Genomic DNA, 21781 nt, shown 5'->3' with positions numbered 1-21781 from the left:
CTCCAAGTTAAGCCAGAATCAGGGGCTGCGGGTGTGCTGTGCACCTTAGATTTGAAGGGAATTTGTACATTTTCATTCTCTAGGTAAAGTCAGGGGAGGCATCATCCATGGCCTCTGGTTAGAAATGGCATTCAGCACTTGGAATGCTTCCTCTTGCTTCTCTATCTTCAAATTTGTGCAGTGGCAACACTGAAATTCCAAAGGAGTAAAAAGCACGAAGACCTTTGCCTGGTATATCAAGAATATGGACAAATTTAGAACTGGAGCCTTGTGTTACAATTGCAAGTCAAACTCCAAGAGGGGGTAACCAGCCCATTAGTGCAGGAACCTGGAAACTGACTTTTCTGCTATCTCTCCAAACACACACACACATACATGCGTGCACACTCTCACATATACACATTCATTGGGCCCTTGAAGGATCAAGGCCAACTGCAAAGCACCCATTCCCCAAGACTCCTAATTTATATTGGGAACTAGCTATAAAGCTCCCCTTGGCCCCCAATCTTCCCTTGCAGTGATAAAGAGCATGTCACATCACACTAAATGTGACACTTAATCAAAACCCATCTTCTTTAACAAACCCTTAACCTCCAGCACACGAGAGTCACCAAGGCCAAGGGACGAGACGGGGAGCCGACTCAGGTGGCACATGCTTTGATTAAGATGATACAGATTTCCTTTTATTTCACTTTTATCAGAGTTGTAAAATTCCGAATCTGTCCCCTTTTTGATTTGACAACAGCACATTTCAATAGAGGTTGACACCAAAAAAAGACCACGACTTGTTCTCTCTTCAGCCGGGAGTAGGCGATAATTTCTCTGAATCCTCTTCAGTAATGATCGTCAGAGCTTCTGATCTTCCCATAAGCAAGTTTTGCAAGGAACATGGTTAAACTGAAGCACAAACCTGGCTGGCATCTGGTCCCTTTCTTAACTGGTATCTAAATACCCTTAATCTATAGGCCCTGAAAAAGACCTCCCCTTCTCTGCCTCCTACCTTGGGTCTTTATTTCTGAGACTTAAATCCTCAAGTGAATTCTTTTGCCAGATTTCTGGGGCAGGAAATTTACTTCCCTGCCACACAGTTACTTTAGGCCTTCTAGGGGCTCCAGCAATTGTCCATTTCTATCGCATGGGCCATCGCTTTCCTCATGACCTATTTAGGACTTTGTTTCTAAATTATTTAATCATTGGCTAAATTAGATAATTTACTACAGAGTTATTGAATCCTAGTTATGAATGAGATACTTGTAATAGGAGGGAAGACTTACTTCTGCCTTCAAAAACTTTTGGTCTTGAAATAAAATACAATAATGGTAATACAAGGTAGAATGGGACAAGTGGCTACAAAAACTCCAAAGCATAGGCAGTTGATGCTTTCAGTAAGTACTGAGCATCTACTGTGAGCCAGCCCCTGTTCTAGACACTGGGATACAGCAATGTACAGAATGGACAATGTTCCTGCCTGCAAGGTGCTTACATTCTGTGTGGGGCTGGACAACATTTTCAACTTCTATATATCTGGCTTATGAACAACCCACGCTTTCAAACTTTGTACTTTACCCCTCTTCAATCACCTTCTGTAGGTTGAATTTGGACTTTCGAGTGCCCATGGACAAGCAAAACTTCTCAGTTGTCTTGTGACAGCACACCAGTGGGACTATGCTCAGTTGCTGCAGTGTCAGCCCCCTGTCTGTTCTGTGGTGTCAATAGCCTTATTGCTCACCAAAAAATGAGCAGAAATTTTAAAACTGAAAGTGTGGATGCTATTAGCAAGACTTGTAGTTCTTGTTAACTTCTTACAATTGAGACGAAGATAGAAATCATTAGGAAGGAAAAACAGCAAAATTAACCCATTTAAAATACTGTAGGGATATTAAATATTGAGCCAAACAGATAAAGTATAATTAGGATTTTTAAAAATGATTTTTCGTTTATGAAAGAGCAGTCTTTTCTTATGACATATGTTGGCAATCACTCCATTAGATTCTCAGCAACAGCATTCTCTACCTCTATGTGTGAGGCCTTCCTTTCCATGCTGGAAGGCTGGGTGCTGTGGTCAGTACCAAGAAAGGGCCAAGACATGGCCCAGTCCATCAGGAACTTACCTGTTACTCATGGACTTAAAGGAAAATAGAATAGCCAGCATATTTCAATGCAGAGGGGGAAAAGGCGTTTTCTAAAAAAAAAAAAAAAAAAAAAAAGCCCATGTTACTGGCCAGAAAGAGGAGATAAGAAAACTGCAAAGAAGCTCATGTTTCCCATGATCAGGATAAGCCTAAAGGTCACAGACCAACCTAGAATGGGGAGATGAAAGTTGGTGCCAGGGCCAGGCCCTGCTTTAACTCTTCTAACAGGAGGCCTCTCCATTGCCCCTGATGGACCGTCTTTATCCTGCCCTTCTGTGTACCTGGTGTTTAGCAAGGGGACTGGCATAGGATTATTCCCGGATTCAAGTCCTGAATAAGTCAGGGCAGGATGACAGCAGCACACTGATGGGACAGTGTAGAAATGTGGGGGTGAGGGCAACAGGAGCAATCCAAAGCTGTGATAACAGGAACTTTACTGAGTCCTGACTCCGTGGCATATGGTCTGTGTCCTACTTTCCTTCACACAGGCCCCTGAACCGCTGCTGCAGCAATGCAGCCTGTGCAGGAGGAAGCCACAGCCCTAACAGCTGCTGAGATCTGGGATTCTGTGAGAAGCTCCCTTCCCAGTTCTTGCCAGGCAGAGGGGGCTCACGGTGGTACTGCAGCCCCTGGTCAAAGCTTGTAGGATTAGCTGACAAGTAGGGTAAAAATAAATACATACATAAACAGATAAATAAGTAGATATTAACAAAAAATTTTTAAGCTTCCAGGAGTCATTGTTGACTACCCTTCCTTGTCACTTTCCTGCTATTCCTGAGAGCTGACACCTGGGAGGATTAAGGACAAAAATACAGAATCGAGTAATCAATGTGTAAATTTACACGTGCATAAACAGGTGCGTAGGTGTGTATTTGGTTCTCCTCTATGAGTTTTTGTGATAAAATGGTCTGTATTTTATTTATTTACTACTCCTTGCACAGCCGGGCTACCCCGTAGGCAATGTGCCCAGAGGACCCTATATTTTAAACTCTTTATTATAAAAAAATGTTCAACGTGCATGAAAGTGGAGGGAATAGGCCAAGTGCAGTGACTCACACCTGTAATCCCAGCACTTTGGGAGGCAGAGATGGGTGGATCACCTGAGGTCAGGAGTTTGAGACCAGCCTGGCCAACATGGTGAAACCCTGTCTCTACTAAAAATACAAAAATTAGCCGGGTGTGGTGGTGGGCACCTGTAGTCCCAGGTACTCGGGAGCATGAGGCAGGAGAATCGCTTGAACACAAGAGGCGGAGGTTGCAGTGAGCTGAGATCGCACCACTGCACTGCAGCCTGGGTGACAGGGCAAAACTCTGTCTCAAAAAAAAAAGTGGAGAGAATAGCATAAAAGAATCTCATCCAGCCATCATCTAGATTAAACCATTAACACCTTGGCATGTTTGGTTCATCTTTTGTTTTTTTCTTTGTATTTAAAAACAAACTCCAGACATTAAATTTCACCCTTAAATACTTTAATATACACCATTTAAAAGATAAGGATGTTTTCTTCTATAACCACCACACCATTATCGCACAATCAAAATTAACAATAATTCTTTGTTATTTTCTGTTACACAGTCCCAATTCAAATCTTCCTGATTATCCCTAAATCTCCTCTTCCAGTTGATTTGTTTGAATCAGGATCCAAATACAGCCCACACATTGCATTTGGTTGTTACATGGCTTCGGTCTCTTTAAGCCAGAGGGCCATTTTGAACTATTAAGGAAGGAGTTGCTCTCACCCACCCATCCCTCTGACCCGGGCCCCAGTGAATTTCTCCAGGTGCACCCTGAGGCTCCTCCCTAGCAGTCCAGGCAGCCAGAGCAGAGTGACTAAGGTCTGGAGGAATGAGCCTTGCCATGGAAAAACCAGAAACTCAAAGATTTTCAAAATTCCAGGCAAGATACCACGATGCACGGGAAAATATATGATGTAGTTTCTGTCCTCTGGCCCCCGACGAGAATAAAGCTTCCACCAGCCTGGAGGGAGAGAGAGGAGGGCCCACAGGGCAGAGGGAGCGAGAAGGAACGCACTCCGCTCGCGCTGGGCCCAGGCAAACCGGCTCCATTGAAGAAGCACAGACTTGTGCTGAGGAGCTGGGCTTCGCCCTCACCAGGGTCCTCTGGTGAGCCTTTCCCCTTGACGGTCTCCTTTTGTTTGTCCAGTGGGAAGGATGCCTATCTCTGCCCAGAGAACGTTGCAGTCAGAGGCCTACTTTGCCCCCTGGGAAGGCCCCTTCATGAGAGCTAGGCCCTGGCTGCCCACAGGGTTGGTGGTGCATGGAAGGAAGGCTCTGCAACCCACCCCAGCCTGGCCAGCAGCGTCTCCGTGCATCAGGGCGGGGGCTCACCAGCACTCCGTGCTCCCTCCGAGAGTTCAGCCACGTGCTCGGCTGGTTTCCCTACATTAGAAACGTTGATCAAAGAACAGCATTTCTTCGCGACAGGAGGGAGCGCCTGGGGCCTGAGCTGTGTCCCCTACACTTTATTCCGCCTCACACTGTGCCCTGGGCCTCTAGGCTCAGAACGAGCCGTGTTGGTGACCTCGGAAGAGCGGCCTCCTGGGCCCTGGCTGCGGAGGCGACAGGCTGAACCCGCGCTTGGAGGCCGCTGCTCTCTGGGCCTCGCCTTCCGGAGCCTGGCCAGCGTTCCGGTTGCATCTGCGTGGAAACTTGTCCCCGAGGAGCACTTTTGGGGAGACATTCATCTTCCTTGAAGGCCCAGTCAGTGCTCTTTGGGCTTTTGTCCTCTCTTACTGGCTTTGGTGGCGGCGGTGCAGAGAGAGGCCTCCCGCGGACCCCGAGGCGCTGGTGCCCCGCGCTGGTGGGGCCTCCACAGGCGCACGCGGCCCCGGCAGCTGGCAATCTGGCCTGCATCTGATCAATTTTATGTGCAAAGCATTCAGAAAATTTCTCCCCCGAAGAACACGTTGACCCTCTTAATCGGGGAGTGCAATGTGGGTCGCCTACTGGAGGACGCCCTCGATTTTGATGAGGCTTGTGCAGGGACCCGCGATAAGCTTCAGAACGCGAGCCAAGCGGGTGGGGACAAGGCTCCTCCGGGGAGCTCCGCATCGTCCCCAGTCTTGCATTCGCCGTGTTTACCAATTGTGAAAGCAAATCCAGCTGTTGGGAGGAATTGCTTCCAGATGACATGATGGGAAAGGAAAACACACTTCATAAAAAAGCTGCTGAATAAAAACCAGAACATGTCCGCTCTGTGGGCCAGGATTGCATAGGGGCTGTTTCCTGAGGTTGTGCAATAGGCCAGCTCCTGGGGTAAGGAACAAGAACAGTGCAAATGTTCCCCCTGCCAGAGTCAGGAGACAAGAGCTGGGACTGGACTTGGCAGAACTTGGGGAAAATTACCTGACCTTGCTGGGCCACCGTATTTTTCTCGTTCTCAAGAACCGCTTTCCACCTTCACTGGAGATCCCTGTGAAAGCCACAGAGAAGGTTTTCTGTGTGTTGAACTGCGTGGGTGAGAGAAACCACGAGAAAGCAAGGACATATTCTTTAGCAAATGGGATGCATTTCTCAGCCCCCCAGCGCAGAATTTGCTGTGTTGGCTTTCTCGACGATTTTAGAAGCTCTCTAACGAGCTGGAATTAAAGTGTCCCTTTACTAATTTGGTTTTACAGGTCACTGGATAAACCTACTTAGGCGGTTTGGAAGAGGATTAGGACATTTGTGGCTCTTCCAAGTTGACTTTCCAGGCAGGGTCAGTCAGCAGCTGGAGACTCCCCTGGCTCGGGGCCAGCGCTCTTATAAGCTGCAAGTTTTTAAGAGCTTGGTGAGCACAGTTATCCAAGAAACAGAAAGTTTGCAGGGAAATTAAAATGCAAATGTCCCAAAGCAAGGCACACATTCCCGAGCTTGCCTGCCCAGAGAGAAGCCAGAAAACTCAGCAGCCCAGTTCCCTAGGGTGAGGGAAACAGCTAGTGATTTAGTTACTTTCCCTGCCTCAGCCTTGAGCAACTTTCTTAACCCCTATTGGGGCGGAATAGACTTGAATAGCTAGGCAATTGCCTAAGTGCAGGAGATCCCCTTAGAGAGGAGGCAGTAGCCATTAGCCACAGGTAGCTCTGTAGATTATCATTTAAAATTCAGTGTTTCGGTCTCACTAGCCACATTTCGTGCTAGTGACTGCCACATGCAGGAGTGACTGCCATACGAGACATTGCGGATCAAATGAGCATTCACTCATTCATCTCACAAGTATTTATGGAGTGCCTCGGCAGGGACAATGAGCAAAGCATAGAAAATCTCTGCCCTCGTGGAGTTTCTGTTCTAAAGGGGAAGGTGAACACTAAAGAAACACCATGAGTGAGTCACTTTTTTTTCTGTCCATTGCAGTCCCCGGGGGAAACCGATGACGTACTCAATTGAGTAACTGAGAAGTGTTTAATAATGGGAGGATTTACTAAGATGTGGGCAGAGATCAGGGAAAGAAGGCATGGTGCAGTCCTCGCCGCAGGAACCATCACCGTGGCCAGGCCTGCAGGGGCAAGCACAGCTCCAGTTCCCAGCCGGGGCACCAGTGAGAAGGTCCAGGGAGGGGCTGCCTGACAGGAGCAACGCCCCTGCAAGAGAGGCGGCCCTGGAGGCAAACTGGTGGGGGAGGGGCCTAAGTGCTCTCAGCCCACTCCCCTCCCTGGCCTCCCACTGGCCCAGCCCCAGGGAAGCCAGAGGCCAGGTGGAGAGGAGTGGAGGGGAGTACCTGGCAAAATCATGCAGTCTAGGAAACCCAGCAGGGTGGGAGTAGAGTTTGGGGTAGAGGGGTCCTGGGGGGAGGGCAACTAGGAAAAGAAATGGCCTGAAGCACGGGGGCTGTCTCACCGCCATCCTCCCCACCCCTCCTCCTGTCTTCCTATGACATTCTGTCCCCTTCCCCAGGCCCTTCTGTCATCTCTGTGGCTCTGCTTTCTGCCACATGTCACATTCTCTCTCTCTCTGGGCACCCTCACAAGTGCCTTGGAGCCAAACCAGGGCCGCTCTGCTGAACCTGAGTCTCTGTGCTCTGCTTACCTAGTAGCATAGACAGGAATGTTGTTTTTTATGTTAAATAGACTTTACTTTTTAGAAAAGTTTTAATTTTAATTTAGTTTTAATTTTACAGAAAAACTGAGAACATTGCAGAGAGAGTTCCTATATACCCCACCCCAGCTTCCCCTATTATTATTATTGTTTTTCAGACAGAGTCTCACTCTGTTGCCCAGGCTGGAGTGCAGTGGCGTGATCTTGGCTCACTGCAACCTCCCCCTCCTGGGTTCAAGCAATTCTCCTGCCTCAGTCTCCCGAGTAGATAGGAATACAGGCACCCGCCACCACGCCTGGCTAATTTTTTGTATTTTTAGTAGAGACAGGGTTTTTGCCATGTTGGCCAGGCTCGTCTTGAACTCCTGCTCTCAAATGATCCATCTGCCTCAGCCTCCCAAAGTGCTGATATTACAGGGGTGAACCACCACACCTGGCCCAGTTTCCCCTATTACTAAATATCTCACATGAGCATGGTATGTGTTAGTTTATACCATCAACTGGACCTGTCTCCTTGCCTACTCCGCCACTTCCTAACTCTGCTGCCTGTTTTCTCTAATTCTCTTCCAGGTCTTCAGAAACTAATAGAGAAAAATCATAGAACTGTGGTGAGTGAGTCCAGTCTAGTGAGAGAACAAAGGAAGCATTGCATAGTTACAAAGCAATCAACAAAGGCAAGATAGTTTCAACAGCCTCCTACCTAAAGCACAGGGGCTTAGGTAGGAGGCTGTGCTTTAGGTAGGAGGCTGTTGAAACTTTTCTTTCATTTGAGAGAAGATCTCGTTCTGTCTCTCAGGTTGGAGTGCAGTGATGTGATCACAGCTCATGCAGCCTCCAGAGCTCAAGTGATCCTCCCACCTCAGCTCCAAGTAGCTGGGACTACAAGTGCACGCCACCATGCCTGGCTAATTTTTTATTTTATATATATATATTTGTAGAGATGGGTCTCACTTTGTTGCCCAGGCTGCTCTTGAACTCCTGAGCTCAAGTGATTCTCCCGCCACAGCCTCTCACAGTGTTGCGATTAGAGGCATGAGCCACTGAGCCTCACCCTCTGGTCTCTCAACTTCTGAGCATTCCCCTCCACAAAGTCATCCCAGAGCACTCCCTTATACGCTTCACTCAGCTTCACCTAAAGGTAATATCTTACATAACCATGGTACAGTTATCAAAACTGAGAGATTAACATTAATACAGAACTATTAGCTAAACTACAGACTTCATTCAGAGTTCACCAATTTCCCCACTCATCCTTTTTTTCTGTCCTAGAATCCAATCCAGGGTCTCACATTGTATTGAGTTGTCACGTCTCCTTAGTCTTCACCAATATGTGACAGTTTTAAAGGCTTTCTTTGTTTTTCATGACCCTGACACTTTTAAAAGTTATGGTCAGGTATACTGGAGAATGTCTTTCAGTTTGAGATTGACTGATGTTTTCTTATGAATTTTGGGGAAGAATATCACTAGGGGAAGTGCCTTTCTCATGACATCATATTGGGGGTACATGGTATCAGCCTGAAAGATTACAGGTGACATTAAGCTTGATCACTTGGTTAAGGAGGTGTCTGCCAGGTTTTGCCACTATAAAGTTACTAATTTTCTTTTTCAATACTCCATTTGTTAAAAGTAAGTCACTAAGTCCAGCCCATACTCAAGGGGAAAGGAATTAAGCTCCTTTTCTAGAGGAAGGAGTATCAAAGAATTTGTGGACATATGTTAAAACCACCACAGTGACTTATTAATGTTTTTGGGTAGATACTTTGAGGCTATACAAAGATTCTATTTCTGCTTAAAGTTTCACCCACTAATTTTAGCATTCATCAGTGAATCTTAGCTGCAGCAGTTATTACTGTGGTGTTCAAATGGTGATTTTCTACTTCCCTCGTGCCTTTATCATTTGGAATCCTGTAAGGACAGTTTCTCTCTTCTACTCGTTTAATGATTCATTCAATCATTTCTTTATGTCAGTATGCACTATGGAGATTTATTTTATTCTTTGGGTTAGAATCCAGTACTGTTTTTTTTATTGCTCAATTGGTTTCTGTTTATGACTCTGCAAACTTTTTGGGCTTGCTCCTGTGTCCTTTTTGACATGACTTCCTCCTTTTTTGCATTTTGCTCTGTTTGGTGTTTGTTCTGAGCACTCCTTTACTTTCTGTCAAATGCTCCAGGCTCACTGTGTATTTTCTGCCCCAGCTGCCCCAGCCCTATAATCCACCCTTTCTCAGAGGGCCTCTCGGTGCATTGCAGACTTCCCTGCTGATATGCTAGTGACTTTAGTTAGGGCCTGCTGCTCTGCCGGGATCAGAATCCTTTCCTTACCAGCACAGCTCTCACAGTGGTAAAGAGTCTGACAGGCCCATTGTCCCTGCCCTGGCACGTAGGAAGTATGTGACTTTGGGCAAGTTAGTCTGTGTCAGCCTAAGTGTTCTCGTCTGTAAAATGGGAAATGACAATCCTCCTTCCTTATGGGGTTCTTATGAGGATTAAGGGCATGTGAAGCAGGTCACATGCCTGTCATAAGTATCTAATAAGTGTTGATGATAATGAAGATACAACTGCTTCTGGTCCGGGTGATTGGTTTTAAGGGCCTGGACTCTGGAGGCAGACTGCTTGGTTCTGCAATCTTAGTAAAATTCCCCGTGCCTGTTTCTCATCTGTAAAATGGGGATAATCGCATAGGGTTTTTGGAGGATTAAATGAGTCAATACACACAAAGCACTCGGAACGGTAGATACTTTGTAGGGTCTAGCATATAGCAAGCACTTGTTAACTGTTAACTATTACTGTTTTTGTTATTATTATTATTATTGAGATGGAGTCTCACTCTGTTGCCCAGGCTGAGTGCAGTGGCATGATCTCACCTCACTGCAACCTCTGCCTCCCGGGTTCAAGTGATCCTCCTACCTCAGCCTCCGAAGTAGCTGGGATTACAAGCACGCACCACCACACCTAGCTAATTTTTGTATTTTTAGTAGAGATGGGGTTTCACTATGGTGGCCAGGCTGGTCTCGGACTCCTGTCCTTAAGTGATCTGCCCACCTCAGCCTCCCAAAGTGCTGGGATTACAGGCATGAGCCACCACGCCAGGCTTGTGATTATTATTCTTGCAGGCTAAATCTCTGGCTCCTTTGGTGTTATCCTACCCTTGGTTGGTGGGCCAAGCAGTATGGTAGAATATTTATCTAGTTTTAAAAGGAAACTATGAAATTTAAAGGTAATAGATGGTTCAGATCATACATCCTTTCTCCTGAGGAGGAAGGAGAATAGCCAAATTCAAATTCATAACTAGTTTGATCGCCATGATGTGCTGCTGACATTTTCTCCTCTGAGGTGTTGACAAATGGCTGTGATGGAATTACTCAATTCACATTTGTCTCGCACTGATGCACGAGGCCCAAACGGCCAGCAGCTTTGGGGAAACTCTTTGTAAATCCATCACATTTGGCCATTAAAAAATGATAACTATGATCAGCCAATGCTGAGGGACCCATTTTGTGGAAAAAAGAAATGGAACCAACACAGTGACACAATAATTAGGACGCAGGGGAGACTGCTGACAATTTGGAGATGTTTTCTTGGAGAAAATATCAAATGACTTACAATTTGCAGGACATTAATAGATAATTAAGTCGGCAATTTGTTGCTGCAGGGTGACAGTTGTGGCCTCTCCTCTGTGCACAAAGAATCAAGCATCCAAAGGCAATTCCTGCTCTCTCTTAATTGCAGGAGAGAGTCATGAAAACTCCCTCCCGGGAATGTTGGGATTTTCTTTGATTTTCTTTTTCTTTTTCTTTTTTTTTTTTTTTTTTTGAGACAGAGTCTTGCTCTGTCACTGAGACTGGAGTGCAGTGGTACGACCATGGCTCACCGCAGCCTCGACTTCCTGGGCTCAAGCGATCCCCCCACCTCACCCTCCTGAGTAGCTGGGACCACACCTGGCTAAATTTTTTTTTTTTTAATTGCACATACAGAGTCTCCCTATGTTGCCCAGACTGGTCTTGAACTCCTGGGCTCACACAATTCTCCTGCCTCGGCCTCCCAAAGTGCTGGGATGGGATTACCAGTGTGAGCCACCATGTCTGATTGGGATTTTCGTATTATTGGTGTGAAAATGCAGCCAAAGCTGCCCTCAAGGAAGAGTGCAGAGGGGAACTGAGGTGAGGGAAGGTCCTCTGGGCTCAGGAGCAGAGTCGCTTTCCCTCTTTCATCTCATTCTCCTCTGCCTTCCTCATTCCCACTGTGCCCTCCCTCCTGGAAGCTGATTTGAGCTGTTCATTTGATAAACGTTTCCCCAAATGCAGTCATTTGTGAACAATCCTCAGGTTTTGCTTTATCCACAAACCATATGGATTATTATTTGTTTAACATTTTTCTTTTAATAAATTCACTTCAAAACATGAATGCCCAATTTCACTTCCTCCTGAACAATGATATCCATGGAGCTACAGGGCTCTGATGACACTGAGAAATGCCACTTGACCTCTGCCAATGGCTGTGTGGGGTCTCCTCTCTCTATTTGGAAAAATCCACTGTGACCTGGCTGGGAACAGGAACAGAATGGACAAGGGCCTATAGGAGAAAACCAGGCTCTTGGTTTTCTCCAAAATAAGACAATGACACTGGTGGCAAGCGCTTCTAACACTAAGGGACATGTCTGTTCCCACTGACAAACATTAGGATTCCCGATGTCCAGGAGGATGGAAGGCAAGGTGGCTGGGGAAAGAAGGGATGGAGGTTGTTAAATGACTCAAGAGTCTGTGGGGTGGAGGCAGGAGGCCAGTGATGTTCCTACTGACTGCATGGTCCAGATGAGGGATGAACTAAACCAAAGTAGTTTGTGGAAGCAAAGAGGAGATAATGGACTACCTAGATCAAACTTGATGGCTGACCCGATGTGGGGGATGTAAGAAGAGGAGCTTATGACTCCTGGGTTTCTAACACAAGTCACAGATATCATAAACAAAGATAGGAATGGGGAGGAAGAGTGGATTTGGAGTCGAGCTGATGCATTCTGCTCTTCACATGAAGAGTTGGAGGGATCTGTGGGATACCCTTTTGGAGATGTCTAGTCTTTGAAGACCGTGACCTAGAGTTCAGGACAGACGGATGGGCTTGAGAAACAGATCTGAGTCCTAGTGTCCATGTGATAAAAAGAAGCTGTGGGCACCTGTAGTCCCAACACTTTGGAAGGCCAAGGTGGGCAGATCACTTGAGGTCAGAAGTTTGAGAGCAGTCTGGCCAACATGGTGAAACCCTGACTCTACTACAAATACAAAAATGGCCAGGCATGGTGATTTACGCCTGCAGTCTCAGCTATTCAGGAGGCCGAGGCTGTAGGATCGCTTGAACCTGGGAGGCAGTTGCAGTGAGCCGAGATCACGCCCCTGCACTCCAGCCTGGGTGACAGAATGAGACTGTCTAAAAAAAAAAAAGAAAGAAGCAGCAGCTGTGGGTATGGATGACCTCATCCAGGAAGAAGAGACAGAAAGCAAGGATTAGTTTGTTTGTTTTTTTTCCCCAACAAAACAAGGTGCATTCTTTATTATGGTAAAATCCATATACTATAAAATTCACCATTCTAATCACTTTAAAGTATACAATTCAGTGGCATTTAGCACATTCCCAATGATGTGCAATCATCACCACTGTATAATCTGTGAACATTTTAATCACCCCCACAGAAAACTCTGCACCAGTTTAACACCCCCTCTGCACCCCCAGACTGTAGCAATTAGTAATCTGCTTTCTGTCTATAAGGATTTGCCTTTTCTGGACATTTCACATCTATAGAATGATACAACATGTGGCCTTTTGTGTCTGACATTTTTCATTTAGCATAACGTTTTTAAGGTTCACCGATGTTGTAGCATATATTTTTACTTCATTCATTTTTATGGCTGAAGAATATTCAATTATATAGATATAACACAATTTGTTTATCCATTCATCAGCTGATGGATAATTAGGTTGTTTCCAAGGGATTCACTTTTTTATTGATGCATAATAGGTGTATATTGTTTTGAGGTGAAACAACTTATTACATGTGATGATTTATTACATTCATATAATTTGTAAAGATTGAATCCATGTACTTGGGATGTCCATCTCCTTAAATATTTCCCTTTTCTTTCTGCTAGCACTTTATGTTTTTTTTTTTTTTTTTTTTTTTTTTGAGACGGAGTTTTTTTTTGCTCTTGTTGCCCAGGCTGGAGTGCAATGGCGCGATCTCAGCTCACTGCAACCTCTGCCTCCCAGGTTCAAGCGATTCTCCTGCCTCAGACTTCCCAAGTAGCTGGGATTACAGGCATGCGCCACCATGCCCGGCTAATTTTGTATTTTTAGTAGAGACGGGGTTTCTTCATGTTGGTCAGGCTGGTCTCAAACCCCCAACCTCAGGTGATTTGCCTGCCTCGGCCTCCCAAAGTGCTGGGATTACAGGTGTGAGCCAACATGCCAGCTTGTCTTTTTTTTTTTTTCTGAGATGGAGTTTTCCTCGTCGCCCAGGCTGGAGTGCAGTGGCACGATCTCAGCTCACTGCAACCCCTGCCTCCCAGGTTCAAGTGATTCTCCTGCCTCAGCCTCCCGAGTAGCTGGGATTACAGTCCTCACCACCACGCCCAGCCAATCTTTGTATTTTTAGTAGAGACAGGGTTTTACATGTTGGCCAGGCTGGTCTTGAACTTCTGACCTCAGGTGATCCGCCTGCCTCGGCCCCCCAAAGTGCTGGGATTACAGGCGTGAGCCACTGCGCCCAGCCTATGTCTTTTCTTTAGGCTTATGCTTTTGAATTCTTTTCTTATCTATTTTGAGAAACTAGTCACCTAGATGTAAACTTTTAATAAAGCAAGGAAGGAGAAAGAGGTGACTAAGGAGACTAGAAAGGGAAGTCAGAGAAACAGAAGACACACAGACTCTAAGGGAGGATGTTTCAGAAATGGAGGGTTTGGTAAGCAGTGTCAGATGATTCAGAAAAATTCTGAAAGTTAATCGTTGACGTTTTGGCCAAAGAGAAGACATTGGTGACCTTATAATAGGAGCTTTTCTGTGGAAAGGTGAGGGCAGAAGCTGGATGGTGAACAGGAGATGTGGTTTGGGGCAAGGAAGGTACTACTTTTATAAGAGATTAGACATGAAAGAGTAGGAGAGGATGAGATATGAATATGGGATAGTAGGAAGCAAGTTTACTTGCTGGTTGGGAGAAGCCAGAGAAGAGAAGTTGGAGATTCCAAAGGGGAGAGGCAATGAAGGCTCTGGGAAGCACATTAGAAACACCTGGAAATCCCACCCAATTCAATTCAGATCCCTGAGGGTGGGACCCAGGCATCATCAGTGTTGTCTAAAAATGTCCCCAGGTGAAGGTATCAGCGAGTTGGGGCTGAGAACCACTGAGAAAGACTTGCTGAGGATGATATTAGAAGGAAGGACACCTTTATGCTAAAACTAGAGGAAGAATGGCTATAATGCAGGTGAGTTTACAGTGAAAGCCAGAAAGCTGTGGGATTTAAAGTTAATTTTCTCAATGAAGCAGGCTAGGTTGTCTGCTGAGAGACAACGATGGGGGTAAATCTCATATGTATTTTACACCCTCTGTCTGTGAAACTAGGATAATAGTACTTTTCATAGCCTGCATGAGTAGGGGCTGTATTAAGGCTTTTTTCCCTCTCCTTCCTTTCCCAAAAAATTCAGCACCTGCCCCCAACAACATGAAAATTAAGATAATTTAATTTTCAGTCTTAACCAAACAAATCAATTACCTACTTTTTCCTCGATATAATCTGAGCCACGTTGCTAGTCAAGCTGCCTGGATATATTTGGGTCCCTCTCTGGCATGCCTTCAGCAACTTTCAATCCCTTAAAAACCAAAACCAAACTATAATTGAGTGACATGTCACTCATTTTGGGCACATGTCATTTGCCCAAAACAAATGCAAAGTGTATTGGTCAGCAATTTAAAAACAGAATTGGCAATGATATAAATATAATATGTGTGCACCCCAGGCTTCCTCCCTAAAACTCAAGTCTTCTAAGAACCCAAAGGGATGGGATCATAAAACAGTATTTTAGCTTCAGCAAACATGTATTAATAGGTTCTTCTCACCATTTCTACGTATTTGCTTTGGAAAATTTAGAATGTTTTGCTACTCAGATGGAGCCAAGTTTTTTACTTTTGTTTTTTGTGGATAACCTAGGGTATAGCAGTCTGATGACTTAGTCACATGTTACTATAATTGACCCATTCATAGATATGTCAGCACATATTAAACCCATAATAAATATTTTTGGATAATTACGAAGCTTAGAAATTATTTACTTGGCATTTATGCCTCCTTTAGTGTTAGCCACTATACAGGGGTATTTCTCAGTCTTTTTGGGTTCTTGTCATATTTTTGAATCATTTTTGGTGACACAGGGAGGGTAGAAGTTATAAACTGGTAGCTCACAGAATGAGTTCTGATAGTCCGCGCCTAAAAGTTTGAATCAGGTGACAACATTTAAAAATTAGGTGATTTCACACAAGAATTCAGATTGCTGGCTTCTCTTGAAAAAGTGGGCGATGTGGTAACTTGCATGCTTCATGGGGCTCCCCCTTCAGACCAGGCCTACCTTCCCCAGTTCTCCACAGCCCCTGCCCCTCACCTTTGTGTCTGGTTTCTAGAAGCACTTGAGTTTGAGACCAGACCCCTATGTGAGGCCAACTGCCAGCTGCTCCTGGTGAATAGCTAATTATATTGTCATGGTCACTGTTTGTGTTTGTCTCCTCTAGTGACACTAGGGCTGGAGTATTACTTGTTTTATGTTGCTTGTGTGTCTATAGCCCTGTGCCTGGCACAAAAACACTCAATGAAAATTTGATGAATGAATCTAGGAGGGTCAATTCTTTGCAAGCATTTGGCTACCCATGAGGAAACTGAAATCGCAGTGTCAGAGTCTCAGGTAGACAGTGTAGAAATACAGAGTAAGTGATTAGTCCAACCTGCCTGTGAGGATAGGCTGGTGTTCACGTGCCTTTCTTGGCAGATTAGTCTTGAAATGCTGATCCAATGGCTCTTTTGAGTCACAATATGCATACCAAAGGCTATGAGGAATTCCGGAGTAAAACAGCAGCAAATAACTTGTTTTATTTGGTTTAACCAAATGCTTCCTAAATCTTCATTTACCATTTCACTATTTTGACACTCAATCTTTGATTTTCTGACATCTCCTGTTCCCAGATGTACTCAATGGCAAGTTATTTTTTTAATGATGGTGAAATTGAAGTGCCCTGGTTAAGACAATTTTGCAAGAATTTTGTGGCAGTCCCATAGGCCCCTGGGATCTTCCCTAGGGTATTGCTAAAACAGCATTGAGAAACATGGTTTTTTCACTGTGGTCTTGTCGAAAGTCAGGGTTAAACTATTCTTTTTCTTCTTTGGCTGGCCATACATCTCTGAAGATACAAGAGCTTATATTTGTATGGCATTTTATAGTTTACATTATCACATGCATTATCTCAGTTTCTCCTCAAAACGACACGAACTGTAGGGATCATTACTCCATTTTCTTGCTTAAGGCCCTAAGCTAGCCAGAGGCAATGTCTAGATCTAAACGACTCTTTCTTCTAGATCTGCTGCTCTGCTGGTACCGCCAACGGATTTTTTCTTGAACACATTATTTAGCTTTTGGGCCAAATCACAATGTTGGGTGGAAATTTCTACGATTTGGGCGGGTTGTAATCTCTCCCCGCAAAATAAAATACTGATTGCTGTTCTGTAGTGAAGCATCGAAGGTCACCAGGGGAAGGCACTCAGATTGGACCTCCAGGGCTTGGAAGGCACACAGCGACGTCAGATCCCCTTGAAGAGTCCAGGACACAGGCCAGCTGGGGCTGACCTGGGCCTTTTGCTCCTTCACCTACAATCTTTCCCAGTCTCCACTGTGCCTCGGGGCCCCAAGTACCATCTGCGTCCAAACATTTTCTCTAAGGAGTTGGAATCTTGCCTCTTATTTCCCTGTCCTAGAGGAGGAGCCACTCATGTGAAAAGCTCACGAGCCGAAAGGGCCTCCTCCGAGCCCGTGGGGGAGACTTTAACGGGCTGGGCAGAGGCCACTTGCTCAGTTTTGCAGATCCTGGGTCCAGAAGCGCCGGGACACTGGCGGGCAGCGCTGCGGGGGTCCGCGTTCCACAGCTTCCAGCTCCGGGGAAGGGGAGGAGAGGGGCCTTCACCTCTACGGGTGTCCCCCTTCCCTGAGGGTCGCCGGGGAGAGGAGGAGAAGAGGCAGAGGGAGAGGGAAAGAGGGCCGAGAGGGGGAGAAGGAGGACGGGAGAGGGAAGGGGAAATGAGGGAGAAGGAGGAGGAAGCGAAAGAAAAAGGGACGGGAGGAGGGGCGAGGGGTTGGGAGAGCGGGAGGTTGGGACCGAGCGGGGAGGAGGCGAAGGCCTGGGTGCCGGAGGAGAGAGGGCGCGGGAGGGGAGGAGGCCGGGCCGGCCCTGGGAAGTCGCTGGCCGAGGCCGCAGGCAGTTTCTAACGTCGAAGGGCAGCGTGAACCTCGGCTTCTTACTGCGCAGCCGGAGGCACCCGGGGCCAGGAGCGGAAGTTCGAGGGGACCCCACGGCGGAGGAGCGGCAGAGCTCGGGCCCCGCGGGAGAGAGAGGCGGGAGCCTCTCACACGTGGGTTCGCGGCTTCGGAGCGTGGCCGAGCCAAGCTTTCGGTAGACAGCAGAGGCCCAGAGTGCGTCCCAGTTCTGAGCTCAGACCTGGAAGGTGGGGTTCAGTGTGACTCATCAGAGTCCTCAACCACCCCCTCCAGGAGGCCCCGGGCCTGAAAACGGGGTCTTCATTTCTGTGGGCTCCAAGTTGGAAACTTGCAGAGGAAGATGAGGGAGCTCACTTTTTCCGGGGTGGAAGGGGTGTGAACGCGAGCCAGCGCCCGTGAAGGATGAAGGTCCCCGGTGCAGGAAGCCCTCTCCCCAAACCTCTAGCGAGTGGTGGGGTGAAGGGTTAGGCCTATCTGAAAGGCAGGGGGCAGCTTGTCGAAGTTCAGTGGGGCAGGTGGCCCCCAGGGAAGCCCTGTCTTCCAACAGAACAAGTGCTGAGCATCGTAAAGAATGCACTAGAGGCTGATGCAGTAGCTCACGCCTGTAATCCCAGCGCTTTGGGAGGCCGAGGTGGGTGGATCACTTGAGCCCAGGAGTTCGAGACCAGCCTGGGCAATATGGAGAAACCCCGTCTCTACAAAAACTAATTTAAAAATTAGCTGAGCGTGGTGGCGCGTGCCTGTGGTCCCAGCTACTCTGGAAGCTGAAGTGGGAGGATCGCTTGAGTTCTGGAGGTCGAGGCTGCAGTGAGATGGTGCCCCTTGCACTCCAGCCTGGGCAGCAGAGTGAGATCCTGTCTCAAAATAATTTTAAAAACTCATACTCTCGTTTCTATTAACAGTTGATCGGCGGATTGCCCTTAGTGTGACTACCCAGTCTCCCCTAGGCCTTTGGACATCTGAAATGCAGTGTTAAGAGCCCAACTCTGGAGATGGACTTTGGCTCCACCACCAAGTATTAATAGCTCTGTGACTTGGGGCAAGTTACTTAACCTTCCTACACCACAGTTTCCACTGCTGTAAATTGAGGATGATGATAATAATAGCCACCTCACAAGGTTGCCTGGAGAATTGATTAAATGAAATAATTAGCGTGGGGTTTAATCTAGTCTTACCTGTCAGAGCCAAGAGCCTTCTTTCTCCTAAGCTGACCTTAGTATCTCCCCCTGTCCGACCCCTTTACTTTAGATCCTAACTCATAAAACAGGGGATTGCTTGACAGTATGTTTTCTTTGTGTACAGATAGCTTGTTTCTTCAACCTACATTTTAAGTTCTTTCAACACTCACTTTTATTTCTATGTACACTTAAAGGCACCAACTTAGTGCATTGCACACAGCTTGTATTCAATAAATTTTTGTTGATTGAGTGATAAATAAAACCTCAGTGATACCTAGAAAGAGATTTTTCTAGAAAATTTGAAGGTATAGAAAAGAAAAACTCTTCATAGGGCAGGATAAGTAAAAAAAAACTTGAGATATGCAGTCAACTTTGTTAGTTTAGAACCATAAAAATGTATCATGTAGAGTAATCTCAACTATGTAGAGAAAACTGTAAAACTAAACTGGAAGTAAACATGCCAGATTTTATAGTTGATGTCTTTGTGTAGGAGGAGTATGAGTGATTTTTTTCCCCTCCTGTTTTATACTTTTTAGTCCTTTACAGCTTTTCTATGGTCAATATGTGTTTCTGAGTTGCTCAGGAAAAGTACTTCAATTATCCATATAATTTAGCCAATCAAAATGATCACATTTTGGATATTTAGAGATGTGATGACCTTGGAGGAAAAAAAAAAATCATGAGAACAAAACAATAGCATTCCTCTAAGTTTTCCTTCATTTTTTTTCCCCAGAGCAGTCACCTTTTACTGATGTGTGCCAGAAAATCAATTTGTCAATTTGAAGTGTAGAGATATTTCCTTTTTAGGGACCAGAATATTTGTCTTTCCTATCTAGGAGACTTCCTTTGAAGTGTCAAGATTCCAGGCAGGGAATCAAAATTGTAGAAGGGTCTTGTACTAAATTCAGAGCCAAGGCAAAGTGAGGCAAATTATCTTAATGATTATTTCAACTAGCTTAGTGAACTTTCACCTTTTCAGTGATTTATTTTATTTATTTATTTTTTTAGACAGGACTTGCTCTGTGCAGGCTAGAATGCAGTGGTGCAATCATAGCTCACTGAAGCCTTGAACCTCTGGGCTCAAACGATCCTCCTGCCCCAGCTTCCCAAGTAGCTGGGACTACAGGCATGCATCACCATGCCCAGCTAATATTTTAAATTTTTGGTAGAGATGGGGTCTTGCCCAGGCTGGCCTCGAACTCCTGGCCTCAAGCAATCCTCCTGCCTTGGCCTCCCAAAGCTCTGGGATTACAGACATGAGCCACCGTGCTGGCGTCCTGTGATTTATTTATTTATTTATTTATTTATTATTATTATTTTTCTTTCAAGGCTTTAGGATGTACCAGTGATCTTCTGCTTATATTACTGTAACATTAAAAAAAACCACACAACAACTTACAAAGTTATAATTCACTCAACTAGAGTTACCTTCCACTTTTACTGAAAATTAGGACAACACTTCAATTTATCTGTGCATAGAGTCATTCATTCAACAAAAATTTACTAAGTGCCAGGCCATGTGCTGATGCTAGAAACAAGAAATAAGACCTGGTCCTTGTCTTTCAGAAGCTTAGCGTCTAGTCGATGAACCCTCATATATAAACAGTGATACGTAGAAAATTGTCTCAAGGGCTTCGGTAGATCCAGGTAGACAGACTTATAGCAGCTAGTGGGGCAAAAATGAGAAGCCAGTTCTAGTTGGGCAGGGAGACAGCAACGAGGAGGGAGCAGAAAAGAACTTCAGAGACAACTGGTTATCTGGGCTGATTATGAATCTTTAGCTTATAAGTGGGTAGTCTTTCCTGACGTGAGGCTATTGTTTTTTTCTGTACTTTGTCATAATCATGTTGTCTTATATACTGTCTATCTGATTACTTTCTCTGCCACATTAAGGGTATGCTTCATGATTCTTTCCATCATTGAGAAATGCAATGAGTTTGTGACATTTAAATCCTGTTCCATCATAGTCTAAGAACTGACCAAATTTTAAAAATATATCAATCATTTTATCAGGTAAGATTGAAACTTGTAAAATACAAAAACCCTAAACTTTTTATTTTTACTTAAAGTATATAATTGTACATTCATTCCTCAATGGTGAGATGTTGGGCTCAGTGTTGGAATCCTCTGATTGAAATTACTCATTGTTTTTCTTGCATTAAACCTGCCTGTGATACACTGGGTTTATGGTTTCCAGCCTTTGTTTTTCTATAAAGAAGAGTGAGTTTAGACGCTTAAAAAACATTATGAGTGTGGAGTCTTTTAGGCTTTACACTTTCTTTTCCTATTCTTTTAGTTTTCTAGCCCATAACTAATTTGACAACAATTTTTACTGTTTTTTTTTTTGTTTTTTTTTTGTAAACTGCCTTTAGTCTTTTCAAAATATTCAACTTCATTTTCATAGTTTGTTTTTTTTTGTTTGTTTCATGGTGGGTTTTTTTGTACTCATATTTCATTCTTCTATGTAATAGGCATAAAGAAGTTTCAAGACAAATCACTAAGTCTAAATGTACAACTCAACTGATCTGTGGTTTCACTTTTAAAATGCTGGTCATGACCCAGTGAATTTATTTCACCTAGTAAATTGGTATGAAGACCTGCAGTTTGAAAAATACTGTGTTAAAGAGTAGTGTAGTGTTCAGTACACACTGGAATCAGTGGCTGTTAGAGAGGAATAGAGAGTGTCTGTTAATTCACTGAATTGTTTAGGTAGTGTTCCATTAAGAGAGATTCTGCTGTATTAAAATTCTGTTGGATTAAATTTCTGGGTCAACCACTAGGCTTTGGAAATCTCATTGCACTCAAGCTTTGGTTGTTATAGTTTGAGTTTTTCAGATACTGGGCCTGGGCCTAAAGCTCTCAAGCTTAGAGTCCGTGGTAATTGCCTATGAAATTCACGTTACATATGTAACCGACCAT

General features: G+C 45.1%; 1 protein-coding gene across 1 annotated transcript; it reads right to left on the bottom strand.

The window, feature by feature from the left end:
- Positions 1-3585: 3585 nt before the first annotated feature.
- Positions 3586-5462, bottom strand: LOC129488701 (uncharacterized). The gene has a single exon (XM_055291288.1). The coding sequence runs from the start codon at positions 5283-5285 to the stop codon at positions 4626-4628; it is 660 nt and encodes a 219-aa protein (XP_055147263.1). The 5' UTR covers positions 5286-5462; the 3' UTR covers positions 3586-4625.
- Between the last annotated feature and the right edge of the window lie 16319 nt (positions 5463-21781).

Source organism: Symphalangus syndactylus, chromosome 8 (assembly GCF_028878055.3).
Source record: "Symphalangus syndactylus isolate Jambi chromosome 8, NHGRI_mSymSyn1-v2.1_pri, whole genome shotgun sequence".
NCBI lineage: Eukaryota > Metazoa > Chordata > Mammalia > Primates > Hylobatidae > Symphalangus > Symphalangus syndactylus.
The sequence above is the reverse complement of the archived record's forward strand: the minus strand, read 5'-3'. Positions and strand labels throughout refer to the sequence as shown.

Coding starts and splice junctions, on each gene's coding strand:
- LOC129488701 (XM_055291288.1), bottom strand. CDS start 5,285: ATGTCATCTGGAAGCAATTCCTCCCAACAGCTGGATTTGCTTTCACAA.